This window comes from Carcharodon carcharias, chromosome 25, assembly GCF_017639515.1.
Source record: "Carcharodon carcharias isolate sCarCar2 chromosome 25, sCarCar2.pri, whole genome shotgun sequence".
In the NCBI taxonomy this organism is placed as follows: Eukaryota; Metazoa; Chordata; class Chondrichthyes; order Lamniformes; family Lamnidae; genus Carcharodon; species Carcharodon carcharias.
The window spans coordinates 38,215,126-38,233,079 of record NC_054491.1 but is presented as its reverse complement, the minus strand read 5'-3'; the positions used below and the strand labels follow the sequence as shown (position 1 = coordinate 38,233,079).

At 48.5% G+C, this 17,954-nt stretch overlaps 1 protein-coding gene across 4 annotated transcripts in view; it reads right to left on the bottom strand.

Moving 5' to 3' along the window:
- Positions 1 to 17,954, bottom strand: part of LOC121269718 (CMP-N-acetylneuraminate-beta-galactosamide-alpha-2,3-sialyltransferase 4-like) — a 162,911-nt gene that overhangs the window by 106,590 nt on the left and 38,367 nt on the right. For all 4 annotated transcript variants that reach the window (XM_041174568.1, XM_041174567.1, XM_041174565.1 and 1 more), the window contains exons 3-4: positions 16,949 to 17,036; positions 16,239 to 16,286 (exon numbers count right to left, since the gene is read on the bottom strand). In XM_041174568.1, the coding sequence (XP_041030502.1) occupies positions 16,239 to 16,286; positions 16,949 to 17,036 (136 nt within the window). The remainder of the gene's footprint in view (positions 1 to 16,238; positions 16,287 to 16,948; positions 17,037 to 17,954) is intronic.

Here is a 17,954-nt window from a genome sequence, read left to right as displayed (position 1 = left end):
GAGCCAGAGGCTTCGCGGCCATTGCTGGCTTCCCCCGCGTCCAGGGTGCTATAGACTGTACACATGTGGCCATCAAGGTGAGCCCGGTGTCTTCGTCAACAGGAAGGGCTTCCACTCCATGAATGTGCAGATAGTGTGTGACCACAGGATGCTGATTCTGCAAGTCTGTGTAAGGTGCCCAGGCAGCTCCCATGACGTCTACATCCTCAAACACTCCCAGGCACCAATGCTCTTAAGTGCTTCAGCCCGGCTGGATGGTTGGCTGGTGGGTGACAAGGGCTATCGCCTCAGAAGGTTGCTCATGATGCCTCTCCACCATCCAAGAACAGAAGCTGAGCAGCGCTACAATAGGAGCCACGTCTCCACAAGGGCTGTGGTGGAAAGAGCCATCGGTCTTCTCAAGATGCGCTTCTGATGCCTGTACCGCTCAGGGGGCACACTCCAGTACCCCCCAGATCGTGGCTCTGTGATAGTGGTAGCATGCTGCATTCTGCACAATCTTGCGCTGGAAAGGGGGGATGCAGTTGACGATGAAGACCTTGACGCAGTGGATGAGGCTGCACATGATGAATCCAGCAGTGGCTTAGAGGGTGAGGAAGCACAGGCCGATGATGAGGGGCAGCACGCTGACCCGCTACTACACCAAGGAGGCAGGGACACCTGGGACACTTTAATCCAATGAACCTTCAGCTAGAGCCACACACATGGATCTGCAGGACCAGCATTGCCTGGCGCGTCCACATGTGGCACTTAGGTGTTACATCTTCCACCTCATCAGCTGCAACTAAGGGCTAAGTACAGAAACATCAATGTCCACTCAAACACTCATGATGTGTCTGTGAAACATACAAATGCAGCACAAAGGAAACACCCTCAGCCACGGTCAGAGAAGTGGACTTTATTCCACCCAAATAAACCACAAACGTCACTCAGACGTACATAGTGATATGTTCCCTAATCTAGGGCCAACATAACATCACCAGTGACATACCCGTGGAGTGCCTAATGTGTCTTATACTTACGTTTGCAGGTGCTACATATCAGTTCCACCCCATCATTCGGAGTGGCTTGTGAGCCAGCCTGCTGACTCTGCTGTCCTGTTGGCCTCGATGACCTTGGCGGGCATCCTCTGGCCCGTGGAGCCTCTGCTGGCCTCGCCTGGGAGGGAGTGGCCAGTTCCAGAACTGACACCTCCCCAGTTGGCACAGCCTTAACAGATGCAACGGTCACTGGCAGAGGGGCAGAGGAGCTGCTGCCCTCATCCGGAGCGCCCTGAGAGGAGCTCACAGCAATGACAGGCAGCTGCTGGGCCGACGTGAGGTCACATTGCACCTCCCTGCTCACCACAGATGGATGGGCACCGAGCGGCGACACTTGATGCCCAGAACATCTACCAAATTGCGAATAACCACCCATGGCCATTAGCTCTCTGGGGGCTTGCAGGTCAGAGCATAACCCCATCAGACGATTATCAATCTGTTGGAAGCCCCTCTCCATGAGAGTCGCCAATCTCTCAGTAGAGGAAGCCTGAAGATCTGTCCTGAGGTTCATGCCATCACTGATACTCTGCCTGGACTCCTCCACCACAGAGACCAAGTGAAGCACACCCTCATGCAAGCCTGCCAGATGCTCCCGCGCACCTGGCCGCTTGTCCTGCAGCTGCTGTATGGCAGACATCTCCAGAGGCACATCATCACTGGCGGACTCAGCATGTGCCTGGTCCCCTGCAGTCCTCCAGCTGCTGGCACCATCAGCACTCTCTGTCCATGCCATCTCCTCCAGCGATTGTGAAGTGCCCTCTCCACTGTGCCCTGGGACACTAGCTGACGTTATATTCCCCACAGAAGTGTTTGTCACTGTGCTGGTGCCTGGTTGGCTGAAATGGTGTGACGCAAGTTGCAAGTCTTGGCCCTCAGGTGTGGAGGGGGGGCTCTGGAAGTGTTGGGGGTGGCCATGCAGTGGTGATTCTGAAATTAACAAGGACAGTGCATCAGTCGGCGTTCAGTCAGTAAGACCTTTCATCCCTTCCCCCCACCCTCCGCCCCCCAGCCTCATAAGTCACTCACCCTTCAAGAACCTAAGGAGATCAACGTTGGTGGGGTGGTAAATAGTCAAGAGGAGGCCCAAAAGTTATACACGCAGACAGACAGGCTGGTCAGATGGCCTAAGGAATGCCACATGGAATGTTATGTGGATAAGTGTGCGGTTAAGCACTTGGGCAAGACAAGCAAAGTACGGGAATACATGAGTAATGGTAGGACCGTGGGAAGTCACGTCGATTACAGGGACCTTGCTAGGCAGACCCGTTAAGGTAGCAGAACAGGAACATAAGGCGTTTAACAAGGTAAAATCCAGACTTGCCTTTATTAGCCGTGGAATAGAATGTAGGAAAAGGGAGGTCATGTTGCAAGTGCAGAAAACACTGTCAAAGCCACAGCTACACTTCTGCGTTCAGTTGTGACCTGCACTTCATGGGAGGGATGGCATTGGAGTGGGGAGAGTGCAGAGGTTCCTGACCATGATGCATGCTGGCCTGGAGAGTTGGAGTTATGAGGAAACATTGCAAACACTTGTGACATTTGCCGTGGAGCACAGGAGATTGACAGGTCACATTATTGACCTTCATACCGTGATGAGGGGCACAGACCGGGTGGACAGAAGGCAACATTTCCCCTTGGCACAGGGATGACTAACGTGGTGGTATTTATTTAAGTTGAGTGCCGTGAGGTTGACAGGTGAGGTGCTGAGGACCTTTTGGACAGAGTAATGTTGTTCGCACAGGCTGAAAAGGTGCTGGAGGTACAAATCCTCCTAAGATGCAATAAGTCTTTGGAGCGCAGCAGCGATGCCATGGCATGTTAGGCCATGGGGATAGTGGTCACAAATGGGATAAGGCGATTTTGGAAGGTGCTAGAGACGCGCATCCTCAAGGGGCCGAGAGACCTTTGTGTATGACCCACACGTCTGACTGTATCAGTCTGTGAATGAGCAGTGTTGCAGCATTAACGATTGCAGCAACCATCAGTGCTTTGGGTGGTGGGGAGACAGAGTGGATGGGACTGTGGACCTCAAATACCTGCACCCCAGCCTCACCAACACCTGCCGCCCTGGCCGCCTGCCTCCTCCCCAACTCCATGCCCTGCTCCTCATACGTGGTGAGATGCTGCAGCAGGGCGTGCCCACCACCAGTCCACTGCCTCCCTCATATTGTTCTCTGTTTTTGCCTGCAGAACAGAGAAGAGGATTTATTGGGCCTGATTGCTCATGTACTCTGCACGAGCATGCCGCACCCCAACCACAGTGGCCCATCTGAGGCCTTCAGCGGCTCCTGTCCTCACTACTGGTGATCAGTCCCCAGAAGATAGTGTGGCTGCTCCCAAACCCCTCCCCCAATGGCCACCTTGGACACATTCGGCCTCCATCACTTTGAATAACACACGGGTCTTAGACCCCATGGCAAGGAGGCGCAACTAGGTGCGGCGCCGATGCCAGCAGATGGCACTTGGCCACGACACCTTGAGGCTCCCCTTCCACCATCTCATCACCATCGATAAGACATGTGCTGGAGTTCTGAGTATGTGTCTAGCTGCCTCCCCTCCAGGTTGCCCCCAGACTACTCAAATGTGACAAACATCAACATATGCTGCGGGGAGAACCCATCTTCTCATCAACCACTAAGGCTGATGTAAACATGGTCACTATCTATTTGCCACCCAGCTGTCCCAAATACCCAAAGCAGTAACGACACTAAGACATGGCGGGTGGGGGGGAGGGGGGTGCCTCAAAAGCTAAAGCTACCTTCTGGGTCAAATGGCCAAGGCTGACATGGTCCTCACCCTTCCAGAGCGCAGCAAATCATTGCAGCGTTTGTGGGCCTGGGTTCCGGTGCACCGCACATCATCATGAGAGCTAACAGCCTCCGCCACCTCCTGCCAAGCCTGCCTGGTGACGTGGGGGCACCTCCTCCTCCCATCCTCTGGAAACAAAATATCCCATTGGTTGGACACCTCTTCGAGGGGGACAGCAAGGCAGGCATCTGAGAACCAAGGGGCACAGTGGCACCCCCGCTGGCCTACCCTGCAGCCTGCCCCCCTCCTCCTCCTCTGCCCTCACCTCTGGTGCTGCCTGATGACTGGCCATGGTGAACAGTCTAATGGAGGCTGCCTGGCCGCTTTCTATACACTGTCGGTTCCCCATTGGAACTGGCAGTCTGAACATGCCCGCCGCCGATTTAATTTTCCCGATGAACACGGGAGCCGGAACCCCGCTGGGCAGGCCTTCATTGGCCCACTCGCGCAAAATGGCGGCGCGGCCCATTTCGGCGGCAGGGCTCGGCTGCCTGCCTGACGCCAAGTCGGTCGGGCCTACTCGCCCATCAAGCGCAAAATCCAGCCCATGATTCCTGGAACCAGTCAGGTTCAAAGTGTGTTTTCTTAACTTCAGTTCTTGGAAAACAGCAGCTTGAGGCATAGATGCTGAAGGCTTTTCACACTTGTTAGATCTTAAAAATGCCTACCCTTACACACAGCCTTCACTCCTTTTATACACATTGTCCCCTTTGAATGCAAATTCCCATTGTTTCGCTATGTCTTTCGACTACATTCCTGATAACAAAAATCTCTCATAGCACTAAATTTTACCAGTAATCGTTGGGAAAAATAGCCACAATGGGCAGAATTCCGTCCTCGTCAGGCAGGCTCGGCGGGAAGGTGATCAGGGCTGGTCCGCGATTTTACACTGGCAGGCCAATTATGGCCCGCCCAGCATGAACGCCAGCTGGAGAACATCCGATATGGGGTGGGTAAGGGCAGGAGCCCGTTGTCTGCCGGGTCCAATGGCGACCTGTCCCAGGGATACTGCCCAGCAACGACATGGCTGCAAACGAGGATGCAGAGACCAGGCAGGAGGTAAGGTCGGCTGGGCATTTGACCCCCCCCACCACTGTTTTTCTGACAAGTGCATCGCCTGGAAGAGGTGGCTGCCAGAAGGGTCACCCTTGTCCCCTGGGATGGGAAGAGGAGGCCACCGAACTTCACAAAGAGGGCATGGGAGGAGGGGGCAGCCTGGGTGAGCAGCCACGACATGGTGCGGCATGCCAGAGTGCGGTGCTAGAAGTGCTTCAATGACCTGCTGCACTCAGATAGATGAGTACTGTGTTGGCATGGCTCAGTGTGTTGAATTGATTTGAGCTGGCCATCCCCCACCATGGAGCTCAGGGGTGTTAGAATCTGAGCGCCAACTGTCAATGATGCTGGAGCTGGCCAAAGGGCTGAGTCCTGGCTGCTTGGACTGAGTGCCTTGTGCCTCGAGGGCCACGACTCAGACCTGCCCTGTAAGGTGTTCCTGAGCTGGGGTTGGCCAGGCTGCAATGGTGATGCAGATACAGAGTGGAGTAATCAATGCTCCTCCATCCTTTCAGAAGAAGGCAAGCCATGAGAATATTGAGAGCTTGCAGACTGAGAGAGAGCTCCCACACCTCCTCACCCTCTCCCGGTATGAGCTGGAGGCCTTGGAGCTCGAGAAGCGCCATGAACCTTGGTCAAGCGGCCGCGGTGAGGCTGGGGTGTCAGAGGAAGAGCGCAATGCACTGAGGTGAGAATTTTGGATGCTTCAAACATTCTTGTGCAGTCTCATCATTGATGGGAGCCTCCAGGCTGATGCAGATCCCCATATCCCCATTGTCTCATCGGGGTGACTGGCATGCACAGTGACAGTGTGGTGACTTTAACTAATGACATGTCTTTCTTCTCCCTTAGATCAGTCACGAGCAGCGAAGTGCAGCACCTCCAGGAGCTACCCCTGACCCCGGAGCACCTGCCTGCTCCCCAAGTATCTGTGTCGCACCCAATCTTGAACCAGGCGCCAGCGCAGATACCAGCACCTCGGTGGGCATTCGTTCAGCAGCTTGTACCTCAATGCACATTGGTGAGGGCACTTCACACTCACTTGAGGTGCAGGTGGAGGCAGAGAGTGCCCAAGGCGCCGGCAGCTGGAGGACTGCTGGAGACCAGGGCGATGCTCATTCGAATTCTGATGCTGGGCCTCTGGAATTGTCCATTAGGCAGCAGATGCTGGATGTCCAGCGGGGTGTGCAGGAGGATCTGGCGGAGATCCAAGAGGGTCTGCATGGCGTGGTCTCCATTGTGGAGGAGTCCCCACGGAGTGTGAGCACTGCTTTGACGCTCATGGCCAAGCACAATGTCTCCTCCATGGAGTCAGTGACGACTCTCGTAGAGAGGCTGCTCCAGGAACCAAATCAGTGGTTGCTGGGGTTGCACTTGGACCTGCAAGACCTCGCCCAGGCACTGACCTCAGCTGGTCACTGTCCATGTGTGAGAGGGATGGTGCACCCAGTATCCCAGCTAGGTGCCCATCCATCAATGGTGAGCAGGGAGGTCCACAGCGACCTCATGTTGGCGCACGAGCTGCTTGTCGTCTCTGCCAGCTCCTCTCAGGGTGATCTGGATGATGGCAGCAGCTCCTCCACCCCTCTGCCAGTGACCGTGGAATCTGGTGAGGCTGCGATGACTGGGGAGGTGCCAGCCATGGCGCTGGCCGCTCCCTCCCAAGCGGGGCCAGCACTGGCTCCACTGGCCAGAGGACACCCGCCAAGGTCATCAAGGCCAACAAGACAGCAGAGTCAGCGGGCTGTCTCCAATGCCAGTGCCAGCAAGGGGGGAGCACCTAGATGTAGCACTCGCAAATGTAAGTTTAAAGAACATTAAGCACAGGAGGGACTGGTCACGGTGATCTTTAGGTCCCCAATTTTGTTTTACGTTTTTTTTAATGGTGTGGCCACCAACACCGGATATTGTTCCGTTCAATATCGTGTGAGTTTGTGTTATTGGCCTGAGTATGCTTCATTTGTTCTGTAGGTGCAGGATAGGCCATGATGTAGTGCTGGACGTGGGTGGCATGAAACTTTATTGCACAGGCACTGAGTGTATCTTGGGATCCAAGGGAAGGGTCATTTCTGCGATCCAGGATGGAGGCGGCAGCCCTGGCATGAGTTGGCAGTTCTTATTTGGCAGCCAAGGAGCATTGGATCAAGGTGGCCTTGGTGTCCCTGACTCCCTGGAGGTTACTGAGGTCTGCCTCCATGCCTTCAGCCTTCTCCTCACCATGCTCCTCCTCTGCCTCACTACTGGACTCATCATCTGGGGCCTGTGCAGCTGCATCAACATCCTCTTCCTCCAGTCCCCCCTTTGCCAGTGCCAGATTGTGGAGAGAGTAGCTGCAACCACTATCAGTGACACCCACTCTAGGGGTGTATTGGAGTGCACCCCCTGAATGGTCCAGGCATCGGAAGTACATCTTGAGAAAACCTATGGTTCTCTCTACCGCCACCCTTGAGGAGGCATGACTCCTATTTTAACACTGCTCCACCTCTGTTCTTGGATGGCGGAGAGGCGTCATGAGCCACCTTCTGAGGGGATAGCCCTTGTCACCCAGCAGCCATCCATCAAGGCACGGAACAGCCTCGACACCTGGGAGTGTCTTAGGATGTATGCGTCACAGATTGCAGAATATGCATCCCACGGTCACACACTCTCTGCACATTCATAGAGTGGAATTCCTTCCTGTTGACGAAGGCATCGGGCTCACCCACCGGCACCCTGATGGCCACATGTGTGCGGTCGATGGCACTTGGATGCAGGGGATCCCAGCAATCGCTGCAAAGCCTCTGGCTCGCTCAGCCTAGCTGGGCTTCTCCATACGGTAATGAATGAAAGTCAATGCATGCAACAGAGCTCCTGTCACCAGCTTGACACAACTATGGCCAGCTGATTGGGAGACTCCACACAGATCCCTCACTGAACCCTGGAAAGAGCCGGAGTCACAGAAGTTAAGGGCCGCTGTGACCTTCAAAGCTACTGGCATGGGGTGTCCACCCACACAGTCAGAGCTGATCTCACACCCGATCATCTGACAAATGGAAGTCATGGTCTCCCTGGAGGACAGAACCTCCTTTGGCATTGCACACGGACATGTTGAGGTAGCTGCACCATCGCCTATAAGCCCTGGCAGCAGGATAGTGCGTCCCCTGCGGCCCCTTGGACTACCTGCTGGCCCTGTGCCCCTTGTGCCTGCGCCTCTCATGTTTAATCCAATTAAGTCTCACACACACACACACACACACACACACACACACACACACACACACACACACACACCCCTATTGTACAATAAATTCCAATAACATTATGACAGGAACCAATAGCGTTTCAGTATTCAGATATTTTCAGTTTTCAGATTTCCCGTATATACGGTAGGCCTAGGCTTACTTACATTACACGGTCTAAGCCTAGGTTAGCAGTAGTCCACAAATACCAAGTTGTTTCTCCATTTGCCAACTCTCACACACTCCACTTCTTAACTTGTTAACATTTATTACATTGCTGTATTAACATACAAATTAACTGCATAGCCTATCAAAAACACGTTTGTTTTTCTGGATGTACGGATAAAGGATATTCCACCTGTATTTCCATGGGATTGAGGATGCAGGATGTGTACAGATTCAGTTACAGGATCATAAAAATGATGGCAAGTTTAACCCTAACCCAAACCCAGAAAGACTGGAAAACAGCAGAGGTTTGTTCATCTGCCCAGGCCGGTGAGTTTCTGCCTAGGAACAGACTGAAGCTGAAAAACCAGTAACAGGCTCAGCAAAATAGGAGCTAAGGACAGATTTTCAAAGTTGCTGAAATTGGGTCTTTGTGGGTTCAGTAAAAGGGGGAGAATTTTCTCCTCGTCAGGCGGGTTGGGCGGGAGCAGGCGCAGAGGCGATCGTCACCCGCGATCGGCCGGGCGTCGCCATCTTACTTGGGTGGACCAATTGAGGCCTGCCCTGTGTGAAGCACTCAGCACTCCCTGTGTGGGCAGGGGAAGTAGGCTGAGTTGGGGAGTGCGCTCTTTGTGAAAGAGCACAGAAATCTCCCTGAGGCACAGAGCTGCCTCAGGGAGATTAGTTTAAGTTCTGAAAATCTTAATGAAGAAAAAAAAATGTTAAAATATGTCCCCTCATGCGAAAGTGTTACTATAAAAAAAATTTATAAAACCTTAAATACCTTCATGAAACCACATCCCGCCCGTGGATGAGGTTTCATGATAAATGCAAAGGCCACCTTAAGGTTTGACGGGCAGCTCAGTTTATTAGTTTAATTGATATTTAAATGGCCTTACTAGGCCTTTGACAGTTCAGCGGGCACGCAGCTGAGTCGGGGGCACACTGCCAAACTGAAAATCTGAATGACGCACGGTGACATCGGGACGCACGCCTAACATCACCGCGCGTCATTTTATGCGTCGCCGAGCGGCCCTGTCCCTGCTCACCGATTCTGGCCAAGATTGCCACAGATCATTCGTAACATCAACGACTTATACCTTCACATTCCTAGTACCTAAGTTCCGGGATTCCTTTCCTAAACTTCTTCACTTCTCAATCCTCATTTAAGACACTTTTTGACTAAGCTATTGATCACCTGCCCTATTATCTCGCTATGTGGCTCAGTGTCAAATTTTGTCCAAAAACACTCCTGTAAAGTATCTTGGGATGTTCTTGCTAAGTTAAACATGTGGCACCTCAGCCGATCAGAGATGACTTGCCAACCTATCAGCACCCTTTCCACCTGTAGTATAAATCATTGAGATCGTTTGAAATTTGGTATTCTTGCCTTTGTCTTGATGAGTTTAAGACAAAAAACTTCCACAATAAATGTTTCTTTTCAGCAAGGGTCAGGTTCTGTGCACCAAGTGAATATATTTTAAGGTTGCTATAAAATTGCAAGTTGTTCTTGTTGTTGGATATAAGGCTAGAGGGAGCGGTTTCCAAATTTAAAGATAAAACTGAAAAAAGCAAATAATTCCGAAGCTGCTTGGGACATGCATGATAGGTGGAATGGAGAGAAAGTGCCAAATGGCATTAAGGCTCCAGATATAACTTAGAGATGGTAAGAGAGCAAGTGAGAGTAGTCGAGGCGATGAGCCCACAAATTTACGAGACTTGGCTGATTTCAAATAAAGCTTCCGATTTTCCACGCCAATTCACACGTGTGTGGATATCCCATTGTGAGTGACTAAGGGCAGAAATTTGCCCTCGGTTGGCGGGCGGGCAGCCAAACTCTGGGCCCCGCCACCATTTTAAGTGGGTGGGCCAATTAAGGCCCGCCCAGCGGGCTGCATGATGGGAAGCGCTATGCGCTTCCTGTGCAGGGCGGGGGGGAGGGATTCCCCATCTGTCAAAGTGCACACTGCTCCCTGAGACTAAGTTCTATCTCAGGGAGATCAGTAAAAGTGTTACAAAGTTAAAAAATAGAAAAATAAAAAAATTATTAACATGTCCCCCTCATGTGACAACGTCACACGCGATGGGACATGTTAATAAATATCACCTAAAATTTATTAAAGTTTTTTAAAAACGGACATGAAACCTCTTCCCGCCGGTGGATGAGGTTTCATGTATTATCAGAAGCCGCTGGGGCTCCTGGCCTGCCCACCAGCCTTAAGGTTGGACGGGCAGGTCTTTAATTATCTTAATTACCCTAGCAATGACCTCAATTGGCCATTGACAGGTCGGCAGGCGGACAGCTGCTTTCACCGCCCCGCCCCCAAATCGCCGATGGGAAAATTCAGGCCTAAGAGTTCACCCTGTATATTTTTTATATAAAATATTTAGACATATGATCATTGCTATCTCTAAATATTAAAAACTGGACAAAGACTTAAAATGGCTGAATCTATGTCTGTCTGTGACCCGCAGATAAAAGGAGCTATTTGGCAGTATTGGAGAAACTCACACATCATTATCCCTGAACAGTCACTAACGACCCCACTCTGGGCTGCTCAGACCAAATTCAAGGAGAACTATACAAAGGCCATCTGCATTTCATAACCCAGGCTGGTCAACAGGAGTCGACTCATCTGCTAAGACAAAGGTCCCCACAATCTCCCTTTCAATTCTTAATGGTTGAGACATTCAACAATCTAGGTACAAGGTACTAGAATGACCGCTTTTCTTGATCTACATTAATGACTTGGTCTTTGGTTTACAAGGCGCAAATTCAAAATTTGCTTAAGACCTAAGACTTGTGAGTGGAGAGGAGGATAGTGATAGACTTCAAGAGGAAATAGACTGGCTGGTGGAAAAGGCAGGCATGTGGCAGATGAAAATTAAGTCAGAGAAGGATGAAGTGATACATTTTGGTAGGAAGTTCAAGGAGAGGTAATATAAAGTAAAGGATACAATTCTAAAGGGGATGAAGGAGCAAGTAGACCTGGGGGTATATGTGAACAAATCCATGAAGGTGTCAGGTTGAGTGATTAAAAAGAAACATAACATTCTGGACTTTATAAATAGAGGCACAGAGGATTAAAAACAAGGAAGTTATAATGAACTTTTATAAAACACTAGTTCAGCCTCAGCTGAAGTGTTGTGTCCAGAGCTGGGCACCAGGCTTTAGGAAGGATGTGAAGATTTTAGAGAGGCGGCAGAAAAAGTTGATGAGAATGGTTCCGGGATGAGGGACTTCATTTTGTGGATAAATTGGAGAAGCAGAGGCAATTCTCCTTGGAGAATAAAAGAGTGAGATGAGAGTTGATGAAGTGTTCAAAATCACGAAGAGTCTAGATAGAGTAGGTAGAAAGAAACTGTTCCCGTTGGTGGAAGGGTCAAGAATAACAGGACACAGATTTAAGATAATTGGAAAAAGAACCAGAAGCAGCATGAGGTAAAACTTTCTAATACAGTGAATGCTGCTAGAATGCACTGCTGGAGAGTGTGGTAGAGGCAGAGTCAATTGTGACTTTCAAATGGGAGTTAAATAAGTACCTAAGGGAAGAATTTTGCAGAGCTACAGGGAAAGGACAGGGGAGTGAGACTAACTAAGTTACTATTGCAGAGATTCAGCACAGGCTTGATGGGCTAAATGGCCTCTGCAGAGCTGTAACCATTCTATGATTCCTGCGATAATTCGCTACAAAGGCTGGAAAGATAGTAAAGTGGCCGACAGGTTGTCTAATGTTTCCCTGGATATCCTGACGGATGCATTTGGGGCCGGGGGGGATAGATTATTTCATCTGTTGTTGTTGGAATGAAGAAACTTGCTGTCATGACAAAGGACAACTGGATTGAGGTGTCTGAGGAGGTCAACTGCAAGAGTGTGAAGCCAAGAACCTATATCCAGGGCTGGAAAAATCTCAATGACCTTAGTCAGTCAGGAAAGGTCAATAAAGGTCCTTCTTCAATGATCGTGTACTGTGCCCCTGCAACCGTTCCATCTTCTCCTCATGCACTATTCATACCACAACAGCAACAAGAACAACTTGAATTGATATAGCACCTTTAGTACAGTAAAATAACCCCAGAGGCTTCACAGGATTTTCATCAGATAAAATTTGACACCGAACCACTGACCAAAAGCTTGGTCAAAGAAGCAGCTTTAAGGATAATTTAAAGGGGGACAGTGAGGTAGAAAGGAGCAGAGGTTAGAGAGGAAAGCCAGAGCTTAAGGCCCAGCAGCTGAAGGCACAGCCACCAATAGTGGAGCAACTAAATTAGGGATGTGCATGAGGCCAGAATTCAAGCACCACAGATATCTTGGAGGGTTGTTGGACTAGAGGAGGCTATAGGGAGAGGGGATAGGCTATATCCCAGAAGAAAAAAACAGTAAAAACTGGGAAATAAGACTACCGGTCCGAACTGTTTTTTTCCCTTCTGGATAGGTGGATATGAATGTTAGAGTGAGAATTTTAAAATCAAAGCATTGCTGGACTGAAAGCCAATGTAGGTTGATGAGCACAGGGGTGATGTGTGAATGGGACTTGATGTGAGTCAAGCTACAGGCAGCAGAATGGGAGGTTGGCCAGGGGATCATTAGAATTGGCAAGTCTGGAGATAATGAAGTCATGGATGAGAGTTTCAGCAGCAGATGAACTGATGGAGGACAGAGGTGAATGATACTCTGGAGGTGGAAGAAGACAGTCTTGGTGATGGAAAAGGTTTTGAGTCGGAAGCTCATCTCAGGGTTGCATAGAGTGCCAAGGTTGTAAACAGTCTGGTTCAGACTGAAACACTGGCCAGGGAGAGGGCTGAATTCAATGGTCAGAGAACAGACTTTGTGGTTGGAGCCAAAGATAATGGATTAGGTCTTCCCAATAGGTAACATCATTCCTCAACTCTGCAGCAATTTACTCACAACCAGTCACAACACCACACGATACCACCTGATCCTCACTCTTTAAACAAGCTCACCTCCCAATTCCACTTTTCATGGCATCTTCATCTCATCTCTGCTCTGCTGCTCAAACTGTATCTCCTCTCAGTTAAACTGCTTAATTGGCACTGTACCAAATTATTGCAAACACATGACCATCACATTCTCCTAACTGCACTTTCTATTTCACCTTAAGCATTACATCCACACATTCTTGCCAGCCACTCTTAACACTGTCCTGCCTACTTTGCAGCAGGAGAGACCACAGGACATTATGGAGAGATCCAGGACCAGTGGAGGATCTCCAGATTATGTAGCTATGACCCCAGTGGTGACAAGTGGAGCCTCTAACACTTTCAGCATTGGCGATGGCAAGGATGACAGATCTGCAGATCAGGGTGACTGATTTAAAGACCCCTCCCCACCACATTTCCCACAACAAACTGCCTCTTCAACTGACTGCAACTCCTTAACCATCCAGGTCAATTCTGTACATGCCCATTTAGATTTCCGAACCACCAATACTATATTTTCACCATTTTTTTTCCCTCCAGAGCCGTCACATAAAGAGCACAATCCCCTGCCCACAGAGGTGGCACTTATCCATTCTGCGGATGCTTGGCCACATCCTACATACGTTCCAGAGACTGGCACATTGGGCAGGTGTGCCCGTCAGAGAGGTGAGCTGGCACCTGGTGATTCTCGCAGCACAAGTGAGCAGGAGCAGAAAGGACAGTCGAGGCGAATATGCACTCGAGGACATGGCCCTCAGCTCAGCAGGGTAGAAATGTACAGCTTTGGGAGCAGCCGTGGGAAGGAGAATACTGGTGGCACGGGAACAAACATGTGAGATATTGGCAGTCCTGCCAGGCACACCGTGTGGTAGGAGTCAAAGGGCTGACAGGAGCTGTTGAAATAACCTTGCTGAGGTGCTCACTGCACCTTGTTGTTTGTACAGCCACAGTGTGCAGTTGGCTAGGGGGAATGACAGGGAATTTATTAAAATTGATGGGACAAACAATTTTATTTACAAGTGACTAAAATGAAACTTGCTGTTGCTGACTTTTCCAATTCCGCAAGAAGAAATGAAATATTAAAATAAGAATGTCAAACACTGACAAGATACATGGACGGAGGTAATTCCTCTGTTACATTAAACAACACTAATAAATAGGCTACATGCTCCTGGTTACCTATCTGCTCGGTGCCTCACTCCACTATGTTGTGATGGACACAGTCCTTAATGTACATGATCCAAAAATATTACTTGAGCTATTCAGAGCGTAGGATTTCAAACTGGGGATCAGGGTCCCAGCTGGTGGCCAATGAGGTGGTGTCAAGCGGAACCAATTTCTATGCACGTGGAGCCAGTTATACTGATCGTTGTGAGTTTGGAGAGTGTAGAATTCCACATTTGATATTTAGCTGTCTTTGCTAGTTCAATGACATACTGGGGGTTATTCCAACCCAACCCGACTGCCAAGGAACTGGTGCCTTTAGAGCGTCCACTTCTCTTGAAAACTGCCTGACTTTAAAACAGAAAGTCAAATTGAATGGGGTGTGAAACGTGCAGGAATTCTAATTCCATTATTTTTCCATTCGGTGGATAAGGCTTAATTTTCTCCCATTATCTCACGTGCAATATTCTGACACCAAATTCAGCTGAATTGTTTCCTTTATGAGCATAAATACATTCAGGAACACTTCTTAAACTTATATGTTGCCAGGACATAGTCATCAATGGGTGGGATTTTCTGGTCCTGCCAGTGACAGACATCGTTGCAGGTGGGACAGGAATATTTGGAGAGTGGACAAAAGCCAACTGACTTTTGGCAGCGCTCAAACTTTCCCATCCCACCCACGATGATGCCTGCCACTGGCAGGACTGGAAAATCCTGGCCAATGTGTTCTTCTTTGAGCATAGGAAGTCAGAGGTTGAGTTACTTACCACAGAATTCCCAGCCTCCAACCTATCCTTGTAGCCAAAGTGTTTATACAGCTTGTACTGTTAAGTTTCAGGTCAATATTAATCCCCCAGGATGCTAATGGTGGTGAATTCCACAATGAATGTCAAGGAAAAATGGTTAGGATCTCTGTTGTTAGAGATGGCTATTGCCAGGCACTTGTGTGACATGAATATTGCTTGCCACTTCTCAGCCAAAGCCTAAATGTTGTCCAGGTCTTGCTGCATACGGACACGCACTACTTCAGATCTGAGGAATTTGGAATGGTACTGAACATTATGCAATTGTCAGCGAACTTCTGACCTTATGATGGAGGGAAGGCCATTGATGAAGCAGATGAAGATGTTGGGGCCTAAGACATTATCCTGAGGAACTCCTGCAGTTTGAAATGATTGACGTCCAACAACCACAACCATCTTCCTTTGTGCTTGGTATGACTCTGACCATCAGAGAGTTTTACCTCTGACCCCCACTGACTTCAATTTTGCTAGGGCTTCTTGATGCCACGCTCAGTAAAATACTGCCTTGATGTGAAGGGCAGTCACTCTCACATCGTGTATTTCCCAGGAGGCCAAAGCTTCGCGGCTCATCCCCAGTCAGTTATTCTTTGTTCCAAAGAAAAAAATAGTAAGAGATGCCTTTGGAACTAATGAGAGCACAAAAAATGTCAAATATCCTGAGTGGGCTTAATCAACTGTTCACAAATAACAAGAGTAGAGACCTGTAGAAGCATAAAGTTTTATTTCCAAGTAAGAAAATACTCAGTAACCTGTAAACTTTAAGAGGCACCAATGTTAGTGCAAAACAGATGTTTGGATACATAGGTCATTAAGGAGGAAGGAAACGGTTTTAAAATGCTTTATTTTCCTTGTTCATTCAGCTTCCAGATCGGAGGAGTAAGCCTTATTCAGGAGCAGGAGAGACTGCAAGATTCCATATCTAGACTTACCTTCAAGGTGCCCATTGCAATGAATGGTTTTCTTGTACAAAGTTTAGAAACAGCTATGGCAACATGAGCAGAGGCAAGGAACTGATAATGACCAAACACGATTTTACTCACAGTGGGATCGAGATCTTTATGTGAAATTTGTCCAATTGAAAAGAGGACCTAAAACACATCAAATATTGTCAGTCAGGCACACGTTACATTAGTGAGGCAACAGTGAATTTTGATTTTGCATTAATAGCAATAAAGAGTCCAAAATACATCGCACTGGTACATTCAATTATCTCCTCCTCAGAATTACGGATTCCCTTAACCACCCATGATATAGAGAAATGAATAAAGAATTTTTAAAGAATAGGTTTTTAAACTGAGGTGTGTCCCCAGACCTTAGCGAATCCAAAAGCTCCCAGTTCAACAGCAGCAAACTGGGAGCAGGCCCTCCTGGCCAGGAAATAGTTTGGAAGGTGGGAGTGATGGTGGGGGTGGGAGACAATTATGCAGGTAAATAATAATAAACAGAGTATAATGCAAATGGTAAAGAAAGATCGTTCATATTTTGTGTGACCATAATTCACACCCCTTTAACTTGAGTGGGTAATTACTAAAGGCTGGAAGTGAAACCAGGGTTAATCTTGAATCACTCTCATTATTAAACAACAGAACTACATAGTTCCCAGGTCAACTTCCGGAAAGAAAAGCTTCCTAATTTGTAATCATCGAAAAAAATACAGAAATTGCTAAAATGTACCAGTGCAATAGCTATTTCCACTCAGCATCAGAAAGGGAAATGTTCATGGATGAAGAAACCATTTGAAGGGACTTACCGAAGGAAACTGTTCCAATGAAAGGCCAAAGTGAATATGATCAGCGTGGCATATATAAAGCGAAAGAGACATTTATTCTTATACCAATCTATAAACAATGGGAGAAAAAAAATTACTTTGTACTGAGGCACGCACTCTTCCATATTATATGCCTTAGAAGTACAGTCAGACAATGAGCAGGAAAACCCATGCTTCAACCATTGCATCACTATAATGCGTGATGCCAAATCTCCTTAAACATTGAACTGTAATTTGTCCACTTCATATCACATTGATTGGAGTGGGAAAGCATTTGGACGTGAAATGAAACAGCAGATCAGATCCGATTCAGAATAAATTGAGAATCAAAATAAGATTCTTCAGATCTCACCAGTCAACGATAACAACAATAACAATTTGTGGTTATATTGCACCTTTAATGTAATAAAATATCACAGGAGCATTAACTTGAGAGTGAGTCACACAAGGAGATATTCAGCCAATTGACCTAAAGCTTGGTCAAGGACATAGGTTTTAAGGAGCTTATTGAGGGGGAAAGTGAGATAGGGAAGTGGAGAGATTTAGGGAGGGAATTCCAAAGCTTTGGGTTTCAGCAACTGAGGGCACGGTCGCCAATAGTGCAGTGATTAAAACCAAGAATACTCAAGAGACCAGGATTGGAAAAGTGCAGATTTCTCATAGGGTAGTGGGGCTAGGGGGGGATTACTGAGATAGGATCCAGGACATCAAGGAGGGGGTTGAAAACAAAACTGAGAGTTTTTAATTTGAGGTATAGCTTAACCGAGAGTCAATGATGGTCAGTGAGCACATGCGAGATTGATGAAAGGGACTTGCTGCAAGTTAGGTTAGAGGCAGCAGAGTTTTTGATATCCTCCTAGGGAGGGCAGAATGTGAGAGTACTGGACCCATCAAGTCTACAGCTAACAAAGGCATGGATGGGAGTTTCAAAAGCGGATGAACTGAGGCAAGGAGTGACTCAGGCAATGTTACAGACGCGGTCTTAGTG